The 22,266-nt window shown below is 46.2% G+C and overlaps 1 protein-coding gene across 1 annotated transcript in view; it reads right to left on the bottom strand.

Annotated features, from left to right (window-relative positions):
- WDR62 (WD repeat domain 62) overlaps nt 1–22,266 on the bottom strand; it is a 44,742-nt gene that overhangs the window by 16,216 nt on the left and 6,260 nt on the right. The window contains exons 10-21 of the mRNA XM_083159980.1: nt 21,408–21,542; nt 21,007–21,173; nt 18,870–18,961; nt 17,937–18,062; nt 16,046–16,116; nt 14,487–14,608; nt 14,323–14,395; nt 13,043–13,154; nt 11,971–12,034; nt 10,078–10,200; nt 2,179–2,297; nt 232–284 (exon numbers count right to left, since the gene is read on the bottom strand). Of these exons, the coding sequence (XP_083016106.1) occupies nt 232–284; nt 2,179–2,297; nt 10,078–10,200; nt 11,971–12,034; nt 13,043–13,154; nt 14,323–14,395; nt 14,487–14,608; nt 16,046–16,116; nt 17,937–18,062; nt 18,870–18,961; nt 21,007–21,173; nt 21,408–21,542 (1,257 nt within the window). The remainder of the gene's footprint in view (nt 1–231; nt 285–2,178; nt 2,298–10,077; nt 10,201–11,970; nt 12,035–13,042; nt 13,155–14,322; nt 14,396–14,486; nt 14,609–16,045; nt 16,117–17,936; nt 18,063–18,869; nt 18,962–21,006; nt 21,174–21,407; nt 21,543–22,266) is intronic.

The raw sequence follows: 22,266 nt of genomic DNA on the forward strand, positions 1-22,266 counted from the left end.
GCTACATCCGTATTTGGAGAAAATGTTTGGCGTGTATGGAGGGGCGGTGCTACTGACGGCTTAGTAGGTAAGGAGGAGTATTTTAAATTAGATTCTGGAGGACAGACCAGAACCAGTGCGGTTCAGCAGTATGGACAGTGGAAGAAGGAAGGAAACAACCTCTGGTGACCTTCTATGACCTCGGTTTCAGGTTTAATGAATTCACAATTAGAAAAGAACATTTTGGCTTACCAGTTTCTTCGCCCATAGCGGCATTTTCCCATTAGTCTGTAGGAAGGTCAGATCTAGAAGACAACATACATTCTACATTCAGCTCGGCAAAGGCTTGTACATACACATAAGAAAGTGCATTAATTCTTTCCTCTTGTACAGTATAGTGTACTATAGACTTAACGTAGCGTTCCCAAACCAGCCTATTGTATATGCACAGGGCCTTATCACTGCCGGCGATTCTATAATATAATAATAAAGTGTAGACAGGTGAAGCCCATGTGTCACATTCAAAGCAATAGTTTTGGAAACGTTTTCACACAGGTATCCGGATGATACAGTAGGTCGACAGAGTGTAGACGGTTACAGGATAGTCGATCGATGCTGCCTAGATCAACAGTTACAGGTTTGACCAGTCTTGGTCGGAGGTGTGTAGTTAGTTAGACACCTAAAGTTAGTCGACTGCGTCTACAGCGGCAGTTTTGGGAGTTAGACGCAAGCGGTAGATTGGCGGACATGAGGTTGACAGTCACCACGTAGCGCGGTGCCACGCATCGCAATCACTATGTGGCTGAAACACACAGCCAATTTTGCTTCATTTCTAAGTGATCTAGTCAGATCGCTTAGAAATAGGGCTAAAATCGCCCCGTGTGTATGCCCAATCAGAGTAAAGAATTCATGCTTAATATTAATTTTGAAAATAAATAAAAACTTGGGTACTTGTGTATTATCATGGCGCCCCCGATTTCCAACGCAGGGCATTGTACAACCACAAAATCGCGTTGCATCGCATGCGATATGATCGCATGCGATGAGACGCGATTATACCCGATTTTTAATTGTACAGGCACCCAGATACCCGATTCCTATGTTAAATGCCCCACCAGACCCGATTTCAGAATGTACACCCACCCTGATGGCTAATGACTATGTTCAAATGCCCCCCCCCCCATTGTTAACGCCACCCCACTATCAACGCCAACCCGAAGCGTGGCAAGCGTAGCGAGCCCGAGGGGCGGCGGTACGCGTCCTCCAACCTTTTCATACCCCCACTATCCACGTCGGCGTGGAGTTGATTTTATATAGTGTGGTGAGCGCAGCGAGCCCCGCGAGGGGACACGCAATACTTGTGAAGTAATGAGCGTCCGCTCGCCATGCTTCGGGATCGGTGGCTCACCCCACTATATAAAATATATAGTCGGGGTATGAAAAGGTCGAAGGACGCGTACCGCTGCGCTCGCCACGCTTCGGGTTGGCATTGATAGTGGGGTGGCGTTAACAATGAGGGGGCATTTAACATGGTCATTAACCCATCAGGGTGGGGATACAATTAAAAATCGGGTCTGGGTGGGCATTGAACATGGAAATCGCGTTGCATCGCATCACATGCCATTATAATGGCATGTGATGCAACGCGATATTAAAATTGTACACTCATCCCGGGGAAAGGCTCAAATCGGGTCCATCGCATACCTTAATTAGTGGTATGCGATGCGACGCGATGGGCGCCGTGATAATACCCAAGTAACAAAACTTGTTTCTAGATCCTACTTTTTTTTGTTTTTACTCTTAGTGCAGCTGAACGCCCGACCAGTCTGCAGGTGGCCGCTGAATCCACACTGTACAGACTGGCTCAGCAGAGCAGTATGTTAACTCTTATGCTGCGGGAGTATCCACAGAAGTAAAGCACAGCTGCCTAGGTGTTGTTTGGCAGTTAAACCACCATATGGACACTGGGGCAGATGTATTAAGCCTGGCGAAGAGATAAACTTGGGATAAAGTGGAAGGATATAACGCACCAGCCAATCAGCTGTGTTTGAAATAGGACAACTGGAAGTTGATTGGCTGGTGCGTGTTCTCCTTCCACTTTATCTCAAATTTATCTCTTCGCCAGGTTTAATATATCTGTCCCACTGCCTCTTCTGTGTACCAGAAGCTGGAATTAAAGAAGCAATGAAGCGGATATACCTGGCTCGGAGCAGTCTTTGGAAGGGGTAAAAGAAGACTCGTCAACATCACTACTTTTATCAAAGAACAGTTCATCATGGGAGCTCTCGTCCAGAAGGTCAACCATGAATGTTTCTCTCCTAGAAAAAGGTTTTGAAATACACGGGTATAAAATAAACTCAAAATAAAAATCACTCTAAGCATAATGATTTGGTACTGGGGATTCGATATGCAATACCGACGGTCAAAATCCTGACAGCTATTGACAGGCGGTCAAAATCCAGACCAGGTCAAAATACCGGGTCGGGATGAAAAAGTCAACATGACTTTCGGTCGACATGGATTTTTTCACTGTTTTTTTACCCGAATGTCGACACAGTCAACATGGACACAGTTGGAAGTCAACCGCAGCCCCTCGCAATGCTTCAGGCATGGTGCCTTGCTGTGATCGGCACACTATTTTATTCTCCCACCACGCCCTAGTGGATGGTAGGGCATAAAAATACCGCCTGTCGGCACATATCGGGTCAAAAAACTGTGAAAAAAACCATGTTGATCGAAAGTCATGTTGACTTTTTCACCTGTCTACATTCTATATGTTGGTATTTTGACCTTGTCGGGATTTTAAATGCCGGTATTTTAACCTTGTCGGGATTTTAAATGCCGGTATTTTAACCTTGTCGGGATTTTGACCGTCGGTCAATGGTTGTCAGTATTTTGACTTGCTTGAGGACCCTGGCACTTTAACAACTAAGAAGGTCTGAACATGACTACTCCTCCTCCTTTATACAGGAAGGATGGCTAGCAGTGGCTATCACAAGGCAACACCTGCTGTGTTTACTGGTGGACTCTCCAATTTCAGGTTAACCAATGGAGGGGCTATTCTTGTATACCCCTCCTATCACAGAAAAACATAACAAGGTTAAGCTTTTTGCTGCGAAATCGCACATTTTTGAAGTGGTCCATGGTTCATCTCATTGAGATCTGTGCATGGTTCTGTCTTTAAATATGTGTAAAAGTAAAAAAATAAAAATGGTGTGGGGTCCCCCCTCCTGAGCAGAACCAGCACAGGGCTCATTGAGCGGGATCTGATTCGAAAAATGCGGAGGACAAAAAGTGTAGGGGTCCCCCGTATTTATGAAACCAGCCCCGGACTCTTGGACCGGTCCTGGTTCCAAAAATACGGGGAACGCCCGTATTTTGAAACCAGCACTGGGTTACCAGCACTGGGACAGCGCTATAGAAGCCGTTACCAGCGCAGCAGGAAGCCGGCTCACTCCACTGTCAGTGCGGGGTGAGCTGGCTTTGGAGGAGGGAGTCAGCGCTGGACCCTGGTGCGGTAAGTATGTTGGTGTAAAAGTGAGGTGTATGTTTGTGTGTGTGCGTGATAAAGTTGTAGTTTTCGGTGTGTGTTTTATTTTAACATTCTTTTTACAGGACTACAAGTCTGGGACTTGTAGTTCACCTGTATAAAGCAATGTTATGTATAAATGAATTAACCCTATCAGGCCGTCATCCAAAGGCCAGGGACGCTGGTGACAGCCCCGGGCGGGTGAAGCCTTAGGGGGGGAGGGGAAGGGGCGGCACCCCTTTATTGGGGGTCCCCACTCCCCCAGGTACCCCGTACCAAGGTGCTGACCAGCCACGGTGCTCATGGTACGGCCGGGGGACCTTATGTAAAAAGTGTCCCCTGGCTGTGGCATGACACCGTGGGCTGTTTGAGCCTGGTGCTGGTTTAAAAATACGGGGGACTCACAGATTTTTTGTCCCCCGTATTTTTGGAACCAGGACCAGTCCAAGAGTCCGGGGCTGGTTTCAGAAATACTGGGGACCCCTACGCCTTTTGTCCCCCATAGTTTTGGAACCAGGTCCGGCTCAATTAGCCCAGGGCTAGTTATGCTCAGGAGGGGGGACCCCGCACCATTTCTTTTTTATGTTTTACACAAATTCGCACATTTTTTTTTTTTTTATTCAATATTTTTATTGATTTTCTGAAACAAAGACTATTGAGCATGGTTGTAGCGGTGTGATATACACCAATAGGATCACCCTCACAGAGTACCCGTAGGCGCCATACGGGTAACACTTTACGTTAAGGGTAAAGGATATTATATCAGGCATAGAGTTTACTGCTAAAGTCACCTGAAGCCCTACAATCTAGAGTTACACCAGGTTCAATTTAGGATATATGGAACACAAAGTAATAATATCAATAACCCAAAACAAACCTCCCTAATAACCCCCCTCCCTGTATGACTCAACCCCAACTTAGGTATACTTAGATCCCTTAACCTACCCCCCACTACAGCTATTCTATACTAACCTAAACATATAAATCCCCCCTCCCCCTCCAAAGGAATAGCCTTGGATCCCCTAATCACTACTACCCCCCTTTCTACTTAACTATCTATCTATGTCCCCCCACCCACCCATAGCTTCTATAGTAGGGAATTAATTAGCGGCTGTCAGCTATCAGCTAACCTATGCCTAACAAAACTAATTTACCCCTACCTCCCACCCACCAATCAAAAGGATAGCTACAGTATAGGATGGACTATCTGGGGTAGCGGACAAATGGTATCAAAGTATATTGCATTATTTAAGGATAATATCTGCTGTAACAATCTAGAGCAGTATAACAATTACAGGAACAAACACCTCCCCTTCCCCACCCCCCACACAGGATAGTACAAGTAGACAGGAGGGCTAGAGACATGGAAACTGGTCTGTATTGACAACAAGTCAGGCCAGTCAACCAGTTCAAGTTATGGTAAGGGCGCAGCAGATGCTAAACAGGAAAGTCAGTCCGGTTATAGAAAACGGTATCTTGGATCCGGCCAAGTATGTGTAGTGTTATCGTTTAATCCGGCCAAGCATCAAGGTGTCTCAGATGTACAAGCATATCATTCACATTCCAGGGCACAGGAGGATAGAGACAGTAAAGATCAGCATCCACAGATTTCAAATCTTGTGGTATTCATTTTCCCACCTGAAGAGCAGGAGCATCTTTCAAGTGTCTTGCGGCAGCCCAGTAGGATCCAAAGCATGGATAGCGGCCATTTCCTAATTGGGGCAAGACCAGCATGGAAAATAAACCCACCACTTGTCCAGAGACAGGATTTAGAGGAGTGGCAGAAGAATAGCAAGTAGAGGAAGCCACCCCGGCCCCCACATCACATTTCTCATAGGTGCAGGATGGGGAAGAAATGGCCAATTGCGTGCTTGTGTACATATTCGATAGCCTGTGCGTGGAGGCATGGAAAGCCGAGGAGTATGCAGGTAACTATGCTGATGGAGTCCCAGGAGCACAGAACCCAGACAGAGTCCCCTTATCTTCCATATTGGGCTTATCAGAAGCACAGCATATAGGGGAGACATCCCATAACACAGCATCAAGTTTATTAAGCAGCCGGTCAGTGGAGGCAGATATAGCCATCAGGATATGATGGACAGATGCATCCATAACAGAGGATATAGCAGACATGACTGCAGGCAAACCCTGAAGGAGAGCAGGGTAATTGTCACCGGAGGATACCTGGTATAATGCAGCAGCGGCTAGCACACTGCTTGACTGAAAAAGCGATAAGGGCAGCAGGTACCTCCTATGTCTGAATGGGCACAGCCTCTCAGCAGTACTATTTGTAGGGTGTGAGTGCCCACTTGCAATAGGCAGGCAGAGGCCAGTCTTGTGCTTGATCTGTGCAGGGAGAGGATTACACACCGCAGCTGCAGTATGCTTCTCCGGGGACAAGATGGCCGCGACTCCCCTCTCCCCTTATCTCCTCCACACGCCGGCCCTCAGCCACCTCCGTCAGCAGGGTCCCGCACGCACCGCAGGCAATGAGGTGCGCCCTGTGGCTGTGATGGTTCCCAGGGGATCTCCGGGTCCGGCTGGCTGGTGCGGCGGCTCGTTATTGTGGAGCACTAGCTCCGGAGGGCAGCAGCAAGATGGCGCAGGGCTTTTTCCCCACACTGCGTGCGACGGAGGTCGGATGCTTTTCTCCGGCCGCACGTCCACCGCAAAGGCTGCACTTGGTGAATGGGCTGTGCACGGATGTCTCACACAGCGGTTACAGCGAGATTTGTGCAGGTGAGCGCTGTCAGGATGTCTTTTTAGGATATTAGCAGCGGGGAGCAGCGAATATCGGCTCCTTCTACATGTCCGCCTTAGCCACGCCCCCCTGCTCAAATTCGCACATTTTCATGACTACAAATCGCATGTGAAGTGAAATCGCACCCTATAACATTTGCGAATTTATCACAAAATGTGCGATTTGTAAAGATGACCAAAAATTGCCCCGTATTACATTTCGCCCCTGGTGATACATACAGTAATCTCCCCATGATTACAGGAGACAGACACACTTGTACACAGTAAAACCAAGGGGGGAGATAAAAGCAAGTCTGCCCCACCCGTGTAAGGGAGCCAGAGGTAAGGAAACCAGCACACTTGCCAAACAGACCCAGTGGCGCTTACAGTGGAATTTACACCGATACAAGCCCTTAATGAAGCGGTTTTCAGTGGACTCTCCTCCAGTTTAACACCCCTGTGAATCTGTAGACTGGAGTGCCTTGGAGGAGCCAGCTCAAGCTGCATGCTATTCCTTGCAGAAAATGGCGCTGAGTCACTGCTGGTCCTGCTCTGAGGAAGCTCCGCCCCTGTAATGGCACCAGAGCTACTGAGAATATTTATACTGGCAAATATATATATATATATCTCATGTAAAACCATGCCCGAAGGTCATTGTTTACTTAAAAGCTGCCAGTGTGCGCTGTGGATATGGGATCCCCCCAGAGAGGGTCTGTATGCCCACCTGCATGCGTGGCACACAAATTAACCACAGTCCTCGGCTTCTGCTCACCACGCGTTTTTCAGACATGTTAGGGGTGTGCGGCAAGCTATACACTAACACAATCCGGTATGTGTTCCGGCAGCGGGGATCGGAGCAACACCTGAAAAGGACGGTATCCATCCCCCCTGCAGGCATGCTGCATGTCCAAGCAGTATGCCCAAATAAATAACAGTTTACAATATTGAAGAAAATCCTCTGGCGCTCCAGAGTGTGCATCCTCTCCACATTTTACTAAACTGAGTTGTGGGAGGGGCATTGAAGGGAGGAGCCAGCACACCCTGTTTGAAGTTTTATGCGCACAGGCTCCTTTGGACCCCATAGTACTAAGTGAATCACCAGTATTCCTTATGGATGATAGAGAAATACTGGCTGCTTTATTCTTACACTGCAATATAGATATCAGTTTGAAGTAACCCCCCCCCCCCCCACGACCAAATCTAACTCTCTCTGCACGTGTTACATGTAGTGCGCGTTACATACGTAGTGCACATGGTTTTGCCCATTAAAGAGAGAATTTGCGGTACTCTTTACCTAGCACGGCGCCCACGATTTTGATCGTGGACATCACAGGTAAAAAAATCGCGGGCATCGCGGGCATTGAATGCACTAAAAACGCAACGCGATGCCCGCGATTTCCCATAGGGAACAATGTTAAATTTCTCAATTGACCCGATTTTACTGTTCAATGCCTCAATTGACACGATTTTTCCATAGGAATCAATGTTAAATGGCCCACAGAGGCCAAATAGGCACCCAAAAGTGTGAAATGGCCCCCACAATTGTTAACGCCACCCCACGATCAACGTGAACCCGAAGCGTGGCGAGCGCAGCGAGCCCGCGAGGGTCTGCGGTACGCGTCCTACGACCTTTTCATACCCCCACTATCCACGTCGGCGTGGAGTTGAGAATAGAATAGTGTGGCGAGCCCGAAGCGTGGCGAGCCCCGCGAGGGGACGCGGATACCTTCACAGGTAAACGCGTCCCTTCGCGGGCTTCACAGGTATCCGCGTCCGCTCGCCATGCTTCGGGCTCGGTGGCTCGCTGCGCTCGCCACACTATTCTATTCTCAACTCCACGCCAACGTGGATAGTGGGGGTATGAAAAGGTCGCAGGACGCGTACCGCCGCCCCTCGCGGGCTCGCTGCGCTCGCCACGCTTCGGGTTCACGTTGATCGTGGGGTGGCGTTAACAATTGTGGGGGCCATTTCACACTTTAGGGTGCCTATTTGGCCTCTGTGGGCCATTTAACATTGTTTCCTATGGAAAAATCGGGTCAATTGAGGCATTGAACAGAAAAATCGGGTCAATTGAGAAATTTAACATTGTTCCCAATGGGAAATCGCGGGCATCGCGTCGGTCACGTCGCACCCGTTTTTTTAGTGCATTCAATGCCCGCGATGAGCGCCGTGCTAGGTAAAGAATACCGAATTTGCTTTTGTGAGTGAACTAGAATCAGGCCATTTGTTTCAGCAAGCCATTATCATGATAGTCTCTAAATAATGTCAAGTTTCTGTTTATCTTTGAAAGTGGCTCCGGGACACGATGACCTCATCTCTTGGGGAAATTCAGGATTATCCGTTTCCACTCAATCTCCTTCCAAGGTGGAACATGTCTCACCTGCGTAAGTCTCAGAGCATTGCCCAAGAGCAAAATCATGGTTTAACAGGTGAAGCATATGCCATCATAATTCTCTATATTCCCAGCATCAGCAGTAGACAAGTTCGTCACCAGAGAGCATGGTCACTGCATCTGGAAATGTTTAAACTTCTTGTGGATCACTGGGGCTTACCAAACAGGTGGCCTGCCCAGACTTCTCCTGCTCTAGTAGTTTATCTTGTGGTTTATCGCTGCCACCTGTCCTGAAGGACAGTATAGACTTCGTTGCCTGAGAAGTCTGATCAGCATACAGCGTCAGCAATCAGTAACAGTCTCATGCTCAATCTCCTTACACGCCGACAATTCCCCTGAGAGTTCTCCTTCATTCATGATTGCAGCAGGGTATCAGGCCAGTTAGCAGTGCTGGACCCGGACTTCAGAGATCTTGTGATGCATCAGTTACGATCAGACCCTTTAAGTCTGCTGTTCCCCAAAGTGTTCGCTGGTTACTTGGAATTTTACCTTAATTTCTTTGGGGCTGGTCACCACCAGTCTCTGCATGTCAACAGCATGTAATGCACCAAAGTTCCCTTGAGAATCAGTGCAAGAGCGCAGTCATGATGGATTCTTGTCACCGGAATACTTCTAACCAATCATTTCACTTCATCTAGTCAGTTGATTGGAACATCCAATGGAAAGACAGTAGTAAGTATAAAGGGAACTTCCTGGACACTCCCAAGCGGCCAGTACACCATTACGGCTCTATACTGAGCTCCCGAATACTCTGTTTCAGTACAGTTCCGGTCCATCCAAATCCAATTCCAGTCTGGTTTCTACTAGTATCTACTCTACAGCAGTTCCCCAGTTCCAATATGGCTCTACAAATACTGCTCTATTAACACCGGTGCCCAGCCCAGTCTGGTCCCCAAGCCTGCTCCAGTCCAGTGCCTGTTCCAGTTCCTGTACAGAGTACGAGAACACATCCCCCTTGCATGTAGCCGCTACCAGGAGAAATCATTCGATGGTCTCCGGCCATCGAATAATTTCTCCTGCCTTCGCAAATAAAAAAGTCAGTCTGAACTAACTTTTATTTAAGAGTGCTTGGATGAAGACGGGGCGGGCGGCTGACGTCCTGTGACGTCAACCGCTGGCCCCCGGCAGGCATCGGCCCGCCACCATTTCGAGGGGGAACGCCCAGCGTTTTTAAGGTGGCGCCAATAAAACGCTAGGCGTTCCCCTGGTCCGCCCCTCCCTCCCCGCAGCAAACGGCCTGGGGAGTGTGTAACTCACCTAAGCCATTCATTGTTGGGGTTTGCACCATCGGGGCTGGCGCAGAATTTGTATCGCTACAAGCATTCCCGAATCAGCCCCATAATGTCACCTAAATGCACCGTATGAAGGAAATCCTGGATAAAAGGTACAATCCCACTTACACATTGAGCTGTGGGTGGAATAGTATCACACAGGTTACCTGGTACTAAGAGGAGACCTTGTAGCCTTGGTTGTGTTTGGTTTCCTCGTAAGCCCCAACTCATCCAGGTGCTGCCTCATACAAGCGCTCAGAGACGGGTCCAGCCGCCAAATGAATATACAACTAAAGAAAAGCATTACAATATGGTAAACACATGACGTCTATAGACATACATCTTATAAAGGACATCCATGTAAACCTGTCCTGCCTCTTGTCAATATTTGCAAAAACGGATCCATACGGTATGAGAAGTGCCAAATAAGCTCACTTCATTAAACCTATACATATGGGAATGTTATCTGGACAGGCGACCTGGGTGTCGTATATACTGTATGAGTTAATGAGACTGGTCCAAAGGATATATAAATATACAAAATATATTTATTATGATCCATAAGAGAAAAAAAAAAAAAGGTAAAAATCAGCTTAAAAAAGGACAAGCAAGAAAAAAATTCAGATAAATAGCAGTTAAAAATGATCAATGGATAGTACAAATTCATATATGGTAAAAACAAGGGAAAGCATTAAAAAGTCAGCATATATATATATATGACGACATCTTGGATGACGAAACGCGTAAGGGGTGTGGCCTAGCGTGGACGTTGCTGAAGGAGCGATCACAGCTCCGTTACCTATGAGGTTATTTTATGCTGTTGTACATTGCGGTTGTGTTATCCGCTTTTAAGGGTACGTGACCCACTGCTTTTAATGCTGGAAGAAATCCTTGAAATAAAAATGGTTATACTTTTGATAACGCACTATGGAGCGCCCCTGTTTCTTTTTCTAGAGATATAGAGATAGATAGATAGATATATATAACAAAAGAACAGAGGGTATGGTGTAGTACCTTTTTAATTTTTAAAAAGACATAAACAATCCGTTTAAAATAGGTAGAGCATCCGTACCATACAATTCGTCAGGTGTGGACTTAATACCACGTGATTCAATCTACAAGCCACTGGCACATCAGCTACAGGAACCAGCCCGCAGTCAACAGATGGAATAGTGACTCACGGAACCTCTCAGCGAAAAGTAAAGTAAAAATGGCTTAGCCGATAATGAAGTAAGGTAGGTGTCAGAAGTGGCCCATATTTATTCTGACTATTTTTTTTTTATGAATGGATTTTTTTTTCTTGCTTGTCCTTTTTTTAAGCTGATTTTTACCTTTTCTCTTATTAAATATATATTTTTATATTTATAAATCCTTTGGACCAGTCTCATTAACTCATATATACGACACCCAGGTCACTTGTCCAGATAACATTATTCAAATTTTTTAACCCAAAACCGCCTATTCTGGACTGTGCCGATGCCCCGTAGATAGGGGTTGCCTAATTGACAGGAAAGGGGCGTTCGATCTATGCACTTCATGAGCGTGCCCACAAAACGCTAGACGGGCCAATCAGAACGAAGACATGCCCATCTGCTAGGGGCGGACGGCTGGCATCACATGAAGCTAGAGACTGTCTTTAAATCGTTCGTCTAAAATCTAAGTCCTGGCTTACGTTTTAGAGCGAAGAGGAGAAAGCATTTGATGGTGAGTAATGGTCAATGATATTCCCTCTGCGTGTAAGCGTACTGTACACATCTGCTCACACCGTACCGAGGGGACCCAGCCGGTGGAGGGGGGGTGCATTCGGCGGGGTGGCGTTATCCTAGCGAGCAGGTCTGTATTGGGCCCTAAGTAACCTGTGCTTATCTATGGATATCCAGAAAACCTGGACTGTTAGTGCGGCGATGAGCAAGGCTGGGAAATACTGCTTTAAACAAAACAGTCAAAAATATACTGCTGAAACGTACAATTTATCAATTCTGCTTTTTTTCCCCCCTTCAATTGCAAGGTTTTAAAATATAAAAAAAAAAAAAAATGATAACATTTCACAGGTAACAAACCTGTCTCCGGAGACCGTGATCAGTCTCTTGCAGTCATACGTAAACTTCATGTCCGTCACAATGTCTGGGGAACAAGTAGTAGATCTTACATATAATAATCCCATCACGTACATGTCATAATTAGATCATTATTTCAGTGCATCTGTGAGGACGTTCTGAGAAACGGAATCCCCAGCACTGGTCAGCCTGAGAAAGGGCCGTGTTGTAAGTAAAAGCTAAGCCTGTGGGTGACATGGGCAGCAGGTGATGGCAAACACCACTGAACACAGGTGTACTGTACCCACTGGAAAGAGTTTCCAAGCTACAGCATATTGTGTAAGTTCCCCAACAACCCTTTCTGCAGATCACATTGTGCGGTTATGGGATTTATTGCTAAACTAAATCACCCTAGAAGTACTGGGCAGAGAATCCATTAACAGTGGACCTATTACAGTTACGCAATTTGGGCCAGATGTATCATGTTTCAAAATGTGATAAAGTGGGGAGTGAGACCAGCACCTACCTGTCATTTTTCAAACACAGCCTGTAACATGACAGGGAGGAGCTGATTGGCTGGCTGTTCACCACTCTCCACTTTATCTGTTTTTGAAGCTTGATACATCTGGGCCTTTGTCATCGGTGAAGAATTATCTGTAGATGGCCATGTTACATTTTCTGGTGGGATGTATCCAATGCTTCCCATCTGTCCTGATTTTGGGCAGTGTCCCACGTTGGGTGGGGGAATTAAGAGCCCATTTCTCATTCGCTGGTCTGCTTAGTAGGTTAGCAGATTCGGACTGGTTCAATTGGCAAATTTGGGGGGAAAATTGGACAGGAGCGATCAGGTCTGAATCGCCCCATAATCTGTTCAGTGGAGAGGAGGACTGGGGGCATGGCCAGCGGCTAACAGAGCACCTGTCACGTCCCCCATAGGTATACAAATGGGGGAGTGGTTTGCAAATGCAGCATATACAGTGAGGCCTGATTTCAGCAAGGTCTGATTTCAGCAATGAAAATGTTGGGAGGTGATGTGAAAATACCACAAACAAGTAACACATGTCACACAGTTAAATGGGGCGTTAATGACACTGACCAGAGTGTCCGTACATCACAGCGACACATTCCCCAGATTGTAAGTCGAAGAGAGAGATGTTCTTATTGGAGCAGCTGGTTGCCAAGAATCTCCCGGATGGATCCAGCTGCACCTGTCACAGGGAATAGACCGCATTATCCAGACACATTGGCAGTTTGCTCATTTCATAAAGAAGTGATTATATTTGTATTAAAGTAGAGCTTCTGGTCATCTGTGCAGTATCGTGTAGCATAGAATTTGACGGCAGATAAGAACCACTTGGTTTACACAAGACAGTATTGTGTGAAAAAAATAAATTCTAATAAGGAGCTGCTGAGATTTGGGTATACAACAATGCTCAAAGTGATTTTAAGCCCCATACACACCAGGTGATTATGAGCGCAAAATTGACTAGTGTGTATGGGCTGGTGAAGAGCCGTGAGCGCTCCCGCATCATCGCCGGCCGACGTGCGGGCCGGGTGAGAATCCAATAGTGAGAAAATCCTGTTTCTTAAGATGAATAAATTATACAAAAGGCAAGAAAAAGACAATCATGCATTGGGTGGAACCACTGAAGGTCAACATGGCTAAGGTCGATAGGATTGGATGGTCGACAATGGCTAGGTCAACAGCCGGTTTTTAGGCGTTATTTCATATCCTACCATCCACTAGGGCAGTGATTTTCAACCTTTTTACCTTGCGGCACACTAAATAAGATTTTCAAATTCCCGAGGTACACCATGAGATCCCCACAGGGCAAAACACAATGGCCCCCACTGGGAAAAAAAACAAACCTATTGGCCCCCATATAAAAAAAAAAAAAAAATCACACTGGTCCCCACAGATAACAAAAATAAAATACATTGGGCGTTTAAATGAAAAGAAGAGACCAGTAAATCACAGTTGAACTGGTGGTGACTGGTTTGGGCATCTCTAGATCTGGGGGCACACTTGAGAGCAGCTCAAGGCACACTAGTGTGACACGGCCCAGTGGTTGAAAAACACTGCACTAGGGCATGGAGGGAGAATAGAATAGCGTGCCCGAAACATGAGACATACGAGGGGACGCTGTACACTTTTTTTAGTGTCCATGTTGACTTTTGTCAACATGCGGGACCAAAATAATGCGCAAAAAAACTCACTGTCGACCTAAAGCTTTTGTCGAACTTCCAACCCTGTCGACCTATTTCAGGTGTCAACCTTCGGTGGTCGACCCAATGACCCAAAACGGGAGCAGCTGTACACATGAAAGGGCACAAGCAATACAAGCTAATGCTAGGGACACACACCAACCTACCTACCTTCAACAGCGCTCCTCCACTTGGGGATGCTTTGAGGGCCTTCTCTTGTTTGCCTGATAAGATGCTGTACAACCTGTAAAGGAAAATCGTTTTGTTAAATCGGGATTATTTGTCAAACGGTAAGACACAAGAGAGGTTTTGTTGTGTGAATGGATGGCAGTAACCTGATGGTTTTATCCTGGCAGGCCACAGCTGCTGTCCTCTGGGTCACATCAACGTCCAGGTCATACAAGGTGGTTTTTTCCACGACATGGTGCAGGCGGACAAAGCTTATCCCGTCTGAAAGCTACATAGGACAACAGATCAGCTGAGCCGTGCAAAGGATGTTCAATACTCATTTCAAATGGCAGAAGCAAGAATTAACCCTTTAAATGTCAAGAGCATTTGTCAAAATAGGAATCCAAATTGCCAAGCAAACATTTATATTCATCATAATGAGCTGTAATGTTCCCTTATATAGGAAATATAAGCGGTACTTGTTTCCTAGCACGGCCACAATCGTTGGGATCGTGTACCTTTAAGTTAAGGTACACGATCCCTGCGATGGACCCGATTTCCTTTGAAATCAGGTCCATGTTGCCGGCAAAGGAAAAATCGGGGGCATCGCGTCGGTCGGGACCATTAACATTGGGCCTGACGCGATGCCCCCGATTTTGCCAAACAGTTCTAATTTTGTTTCATCAGTCCACAGAACACTATCCCACAACTTTTGTGGTTTGCCCACATGACTTTTGGCATACTGCAGTCGACTCTTCTTATTCTTGGGAGACAGCAAGGGGGTGCGCCTGGGGGTTCTGGCATGGAGACCTTCATTACGCAGTGTGCGCCTTATTGTCTGAGCTGAAACTTCTATACCCACATCTGACAAATCTTTTTTCAGTTCCTCAGCAGTCACACGGGGACTTTTATCCACTCTACACTTCAGGTAGCGCACAGCAGTCGAAGTCAGGATCTTCTTTCTTCCACGACCAGGTAGCATTTCAATAGTGCCCTTTGCCTTGAATTTGCGAATGATGCTTCCTATGGTGTCTCTTGGTATGTTTAACTTCTTTGCAATCTTCTTATAGCCATTGCCCTTCCTGTGAAGACAAATCACCTCTTCTCTTGTCTTCCTGGACCATTCTCTTGACTTCACCATGTTTGTAACCACACCAGTAAATGTCTAGAAGGAGCTGAGTATCACAGTCATTTTAAAGCTGCCTAATTGGGGCTTATTATGCTTGATTGGTGCTCGGTGACATCCACAGGTGTTTTCAATACCTGATTGAAAACACCAGAATTAACCTCTCTTCTTCAGAGTGGTAGTCTTTAAGGGGTTGAATAATTGTGGCAATGAAGAAACCACAAAATACACATTTACTACTGTGTTATATAAACAATTGATGTCAGTTTAGTTGCATTTGGTTCTTTAAAACGTCCTTGTAGGATTTCATTCTGAATACAATTCCAAATGTACACTATAGTCCCTAAACCCCTTTACAGCATTGGGGGTTGAATAATTTTGAACACAACTGTACATGGGGTACCACACCCCCCCCTTCTTGCTGACCTACAACAGTCACACAAGATCCCTCAGGCAGGAGGATCCTGTAAGATCCCTCTCCCATCACACAGTAAACATTCTAGGCATATTGTAGGTTCCGCATGATTCTGAGCTACCACACGCATGATATTGTGACTGGCAAGGTACACATACAAATAAAATACAATGGAAAGCGCTTACCATTTGGGCTGGACGGAAATAAATACTTTTATCTGCCCCACAGCTAATCATGTGCATCTGGTCTTGGCCACCTGAGACAAAAAATGGCAAAATTATTCTCGGAGTTTAGTTTGTATTAGCAAAAGTTTCAGATGCTTCACCCGTTTGCAATTACACATATATATATATATATATATATATATATATATATATATATATATATATATATATATATATATATATATATATATATATATATATATATATATATATATATATATATATATATATATATACATATATATATACATATACACACACACATACAATTATTTTTTTGTTGGAATCTATTTATACAAAGGGATTTTTTTTTTTTATTATTAACCAACTTTATTAGCATTTGTGTTATTTTTGCACACACATTTTACATTTATACATTCCCCAACTCCGCTGCCTGGGTGTCACTCTTGACTCCTCCCTCTCCTTTGCACCCCACATCCAAGCCCTGGCCCATTCTTGCCGGTTCCAGTTACGCAACATTGCTCGCATCAGGCCCTTTCTCTCACAGAGTGCAACTAAGCTGATCATCCACTCACTGGTCATCTCACGGCTCGACTACTGTAATGCTCTCCTCACTGGCCTCGCTCAATCCCAACTGGCTCCTCTCCAATCTGTCCTCAATGCTGCAGCCAGGCTTATCTTCCTCTCCCGCCGCTCTAACTCTGCTACTCCCCTTCAACAAAATCTGCACTGGCTTCCATTCCCCTACAGAATCCTCTTCAAACACCTCACACTCACATACAGGGCCATCTCTAATTCCATTGCTCCATATATCTCTAACCTCATCTCCATTCATACACCCTCCCGCCCTCTACGGTCAGCTGACGACTGTCGTCTCTCCTCCACCCTGATCACTGCTTCCCATGCTAGAGTACAGGACTTTGCCCGTGCTGCACCCCTTCAGTGGAACGCACTCCCTCGCTCCATTAGACTCTCCCCGACCTTGCAAAGCTTCAAACGGGCACTGAAAACTCACCTTTTCATCAAAGCGTACCCTTCCACTGCATAAACCAGCTGGTTCTCCGACCCCTTGCCTGTTTACATCCTGCTATATAACCACCACCCCCTCGCTTGCACCTCTTGTAATCTGTCTGTCTCCCCTTCCTACTAGATTGTAAGCTCCTCCGAGTAGGGCCCTCTTCCCTCCTGTTGTCAAAGCCCACTTCTCTTCACATGTCACTCACAGCTCTCCTATACTCCAACACTCAGTGACCATCTTCGTTGAGTCCTCACTACTTATATCCAAGCTGTAATGTGTATTGATTTGTGGCGCTCTTTATTTGTACTGTATTTTTGTTATTTATTCAATGTTATGCCAAGTTTTGTCTCCCTGTATTGTTCCTTTGTATGGCGCTGCGAAACACTTGTGGCGCCTTATAAATAAAATAATAATAATAATTTAGCGCTATCGACATTTATACTGATGAATGTAAGGAATTGGCAGCTTGTCAGCAAGGAACAACTAATAGTTTTAATTAAAATGTAATTAAGAAAAAACTAAGGTGGTGATTTAGTAAAGCTTGTTAAGCAGGCCGCCCGCCCCCGCTGAATTCCCTCGGTACCATTCGAGGGCATGCGTCCAATAGCAGCAGAGATTGTTCGATGGTCAACGACGATCTAATTATTTCTCCTGCATTCGGAAATAAAAGTCAGCCTCAACCGCCGAAGGCATCGGCCCGCTCGTGTTCCCAGGGGCACGCCCAGCATTTTCATGGGGACGCCCATTAAATATGTGCAAGCGCAGACGCTCCAACATCAGAACAGGTACAAATTCACCCTGTTCCGAATGAACCAGAATGACCCCCTACATTTAGAACCCCGTTCTTGTTGTTTGCCATATACAGTACATTACCTGCAAACTTGACGGCTGTGATAGAGGAGGAGTGATCGTCCAGAGTCTGCAGCAGACTATAATTCTGATTCACATTGAGAATGTGGATTAAACGATCCCGGCTAGCAGAGGCCAGCAGCGTCACACCTGGGGGGAAGAGAGAGATTTCAGTGTAATGTTTAATAAAATAGGGCACCAAAAATACAAAAACAATAAAAAAACAGCATTATGTGAAATCAGAATCTGGCCACTAAATAAAAAGGTGATCTAAAGTACAGGCGGTCATTCTGCAGAATCAATACTGTGCCTGGAAAGTGAATTATGGGGGTGATTCCAGTTCATTTGGACGGGCCGAATTGAACCCCTGGTCCGATGTTTGGTGGCCTGTGCATGCACACGGTCTGTTATGCGCATGTGCAGGTCCCCTTTGCGAACAGCTTCGGTGACTTACAAAGCCAGCAAGCCGTTCACTGGGATCGGGGCGGGCCGGGTGTTGACCATGGGAACGCCCAGCATTTCAAGGGTGTTCCCATGGGTACGCAGGCGGGACAATGTGGCCTTCGTCCTGCCGCTCGCAAATAAAAGTCAGTTAGCTCTGACTTATTTGCGATCACAGGATAAATCACGCCAGGGGATGTCTTTTTGTAACTGTGCGATGGGGCGGACTCTCTGTAAGCGGTGATCTTTGCATCTTATCGTGTCAGCCAGAATAAGGCCCCATATTTATTTTGTGCCTAATCCTCAAACTTTGTCCACAAGACCTCAAACAAGGTCACCCGACAGGTGGACAGGTGTATTTATAACTCATTGACACATTCTGGAAGATCCACAGGTGGAACTAATTATTTCACTTATGTTTCTGTGTGGAGACCTGGAAAGCATGCACGGTTGGCGGTCCTGATGACCGAGTTTGAGTACAGGTGCTCTAATAAGACAGCTCTTGACAAAACGTACCGGTCAAGGGTCTAGAGTATTCAAGACACAAAACCTCGCCGTCATGCGCTTCTATAGTCAACAGCTCTTCAAAACTCTCCAGGTCATAGATTCTAAATGGAATCAAATAAGTTATCAGCATATTTTTTTTTTTAAACATATTTTTTCTGAAGTATAGTAAAATATGCACTGCGTAAAAAGACAAAGACCGTACAATAGAAGACTGATTGCTGTGCTGCATATATTCGGAGACCACCCCAACCGCGCAAAATCCTGCTCATGTACATGGCTAAGAATTTACAGCCATAACAAATTATACGTTGGGGGGCAGTGGTGGTGGTAACATATACATTGCTGTCCTGCACCAGCAGTGTATACATTACCGTCATAAAAAAAAAAAAAAAATCTACATTGGTGGCCAGTGGCAGCGGTATCGTATACATTGCTGGTCAGCAATGTTTAGGTTACTGCTTGTATTGGTGGGCAGCAGTGCTTAAAGTGGTCCTGGTGCGGTGGTGGAACTCACTTCAGCCGCCTCCACACCCACCCATATGTCACAGCCAGGGTGGGTGCTAGGGTGTTCGGCGCCCCTCCTGCTAGCTTTAAATTTATGGCCTATCCCACACATCCATGAAAATAATGTGGGCCACATAATACCACCCCTAATTCAAGCTATGGCTCACAGTGCCACACACTTTAATTCCCATCATACATTATGCCACACACCACAATTCCCATTATACAATATGCCACACACCATAATGCCCATTATACTGTATGCCACACACCATAATGCCCATTATACAATATGCCACACACCATAATGCCCATTATACTGTATGCCACACACCATAATGCCAATTATACTGTATGCCACACACCATAATGCCCCTTACATATTATGCCACATAAGTGCCGCTTACCTACATGTTCATTGCTAGGGTTTCCTGGTTCTTTGAAAGGGGTTACATGCTCAGTGCCAGGGGTTTCTTGCTCGATGCCAGGGGTTTCATGCTCTGTGCAATCCACTTCGCTGTATAGAAAACAGCCGGGCAGAGCGGTGGGAAACTCGAATGTCTCAGAGCAGGTCTATACGTTCTTGCCGTGGCTATGTCAAATGATGTACCGGCTCGTGCAAGTCAATCAGAGCCTGCGGGCCAATAGCTGCGCCATGGACAGATGGACCTGCTCTGAGACAGCCGGGTTTCCCACGGCTCTGCCTGGCTGTTTCCTTTAGCGATGGGACAGACAGCGGGGCAAGGTGAGCGGACGGTGGCAAAACAGTTCCGCCTCTAAAATGGAACTGATGGGATGCCCTGTTTCGGCTCACTTTAACCCCTGGTGGGCAGTGGTGGCAATAATATATACATTGCTGGCCTGTGCCAGCAATGTATATATAACTGGCTTATACATACTGTATCATTGGTGCCCGTAAAATATACATTGCTGGCCTGTGCCAGCAATGTATATATTACTGGCTTATAAATATCATAGGTGACCAGTGGAGCAAGTAATATATACATCGCTGGCACATGCATATAAGGTATATATTACTAGCTTAAAAATATGAATCATTGGTGGCCAGTGTAGTATGCTCCGTGTGGAGCAGGAAGGAGGGAGACAGAGGGAGGCGGAGGGAGCGGGGCTCAGCATGGCTTTGCAATAGAATCATCACACAGATGGAGCAGTAGTCTGTATGATTCTCTGGGTTTCAAATTCATTTTATTTCATCTAAACACGTAAATAATAAATTCGATCGAAAAATAAAAAATAAAAGGGACCTGAACATTTTATATGTACAGATGGAGTGCCTCTGATCCTTGCCCGGGGATCGCCAGCATGCCTGCGCTGGCGATCGCCGGCGCAGAGGCGCTCCATCTGACTGGGACACATGTGCGTCTCAGTTTCAGGACGGTGCTACGGTGGCGGCGGCATCCTGCCCGTCTCCTCTTCAGGGAGACAGCAGGGATAGGGGGGACGGCGGGGCGGCGGCGGAGCCAGCTCCGTAGCCATGTGGCGCGCGCAAGCGACTCATGTGCGCACGCCCCTGGCGAGAGCCGGCCGCTGGCGGGGGCTGGTGATAGAATCGCCAGCCAGTGGAGATGGAGCCTGCTCCATCTGTACACAAGAAAATTCCATTTCACTATATATTACCTACCGTATGTTTCCTGTTCGGTCTCCGGAGGCTATGTGACGCCCATCATGGCGAATTTTCAACACACGTACGCCACTTTTTGAGTCTTTGGGCTCAGGCTTTTCAACGGTGCCTGAGGTGTCCTTTAGGTATAGCATATTGTCATTGACATAGATCACTTTATGCAATTCCTTGAGGAAAAGAATAAATACTTTCAGTCAAAAGTAAAACAGCATAAGACCAAACACACACACACACACAACTCAACAGGATCACCAGACTAACGACTATGGGGTGGATTTATGAAGGAGTGAATAGAGTGGGGGAGTGTGCCAGTGGTTTCCATGGCAACCAGTGAGCCCCCCCCCCCCCCCCAAAAAAAATGCTGTCCACTTTAGAACACATCTCTCCCGTCTGCTCCTTACATTGCTGTAGATATTCTTCCTCAGACCAGTGTACAAGTTCCTCTCTAGGTTCCATAGGCGGATGGTGTTGTCGGAGGAACATGTAAAGAATGACCCAAGGGTTACACACGTCTTCTGTTCTACTTCCAGACAGACCTGAGCACAGAAGGGCGAGTTTTGGTGAAATTATTTATTTGAAACACTTGGAGAACTCAAAAACCATATCACAGTAACATATATAGAACTGTATAAATAGTGTAAAACATGGGTCTTCAACCTGTGGCCCTCCAGATGTTGTAAAACTACATGTTCCAGCATGCATTGCCACATTTTTTCCTATAAGAGCATGCCAAAAGACTGCTGGGACATGTAGTCCCACAACATCTGGAGGGCCACAGGTTGAACACCTGTGGTGTAAAAGATCACTCAAAACAAAGAGTTCTATTACCACACACACATACATATAATTTAGGTCGACAGTCAAAAGGTCAACATGAAATTTTCTTTAGCCAGCCTGTGGTATTTCATGCCCTACAATCCACTACGGTGTGGTGGGGAAATAAAATAGTGTACTGAGTGCAGCAAGCCATGCAAGGAACGCGGGACACTTGGACGGTGTCCATGATGACATTTGGGACAAAAAAAAAAAAAAGTGAAAAACTCATGTCAACCTTCCCATTGGCGATTTAATGCTTGTGTCCACCTAAGCCCTGTCGACGTTCATTGAGTCGACCCTGACTGAAACCCGTCCAGTCTGCGTAGCCTCAGCCCAACTCTTAGCCCCTATGTTCCTCATTTCTGCATATATGTGCGCGCTACGGCTGCGGTGGGTGTGTCTCTTCATAACTGGGTGGTACTATCACTAGCAGCTCCGTAACCT

Source organism: Crinia signifera, chromosome 9, assembly GCF_055691185.1.
Source record: "Crinia signifera chromosome 9, ASM5569118v1, whole genome shotgun sequence".
NCBI classification, from domain to species: Eukaryota; Metazoa; Chordata; class Amphibia; order Anura; family Myobatrachidae; genus Crinia; species Crinia signifera.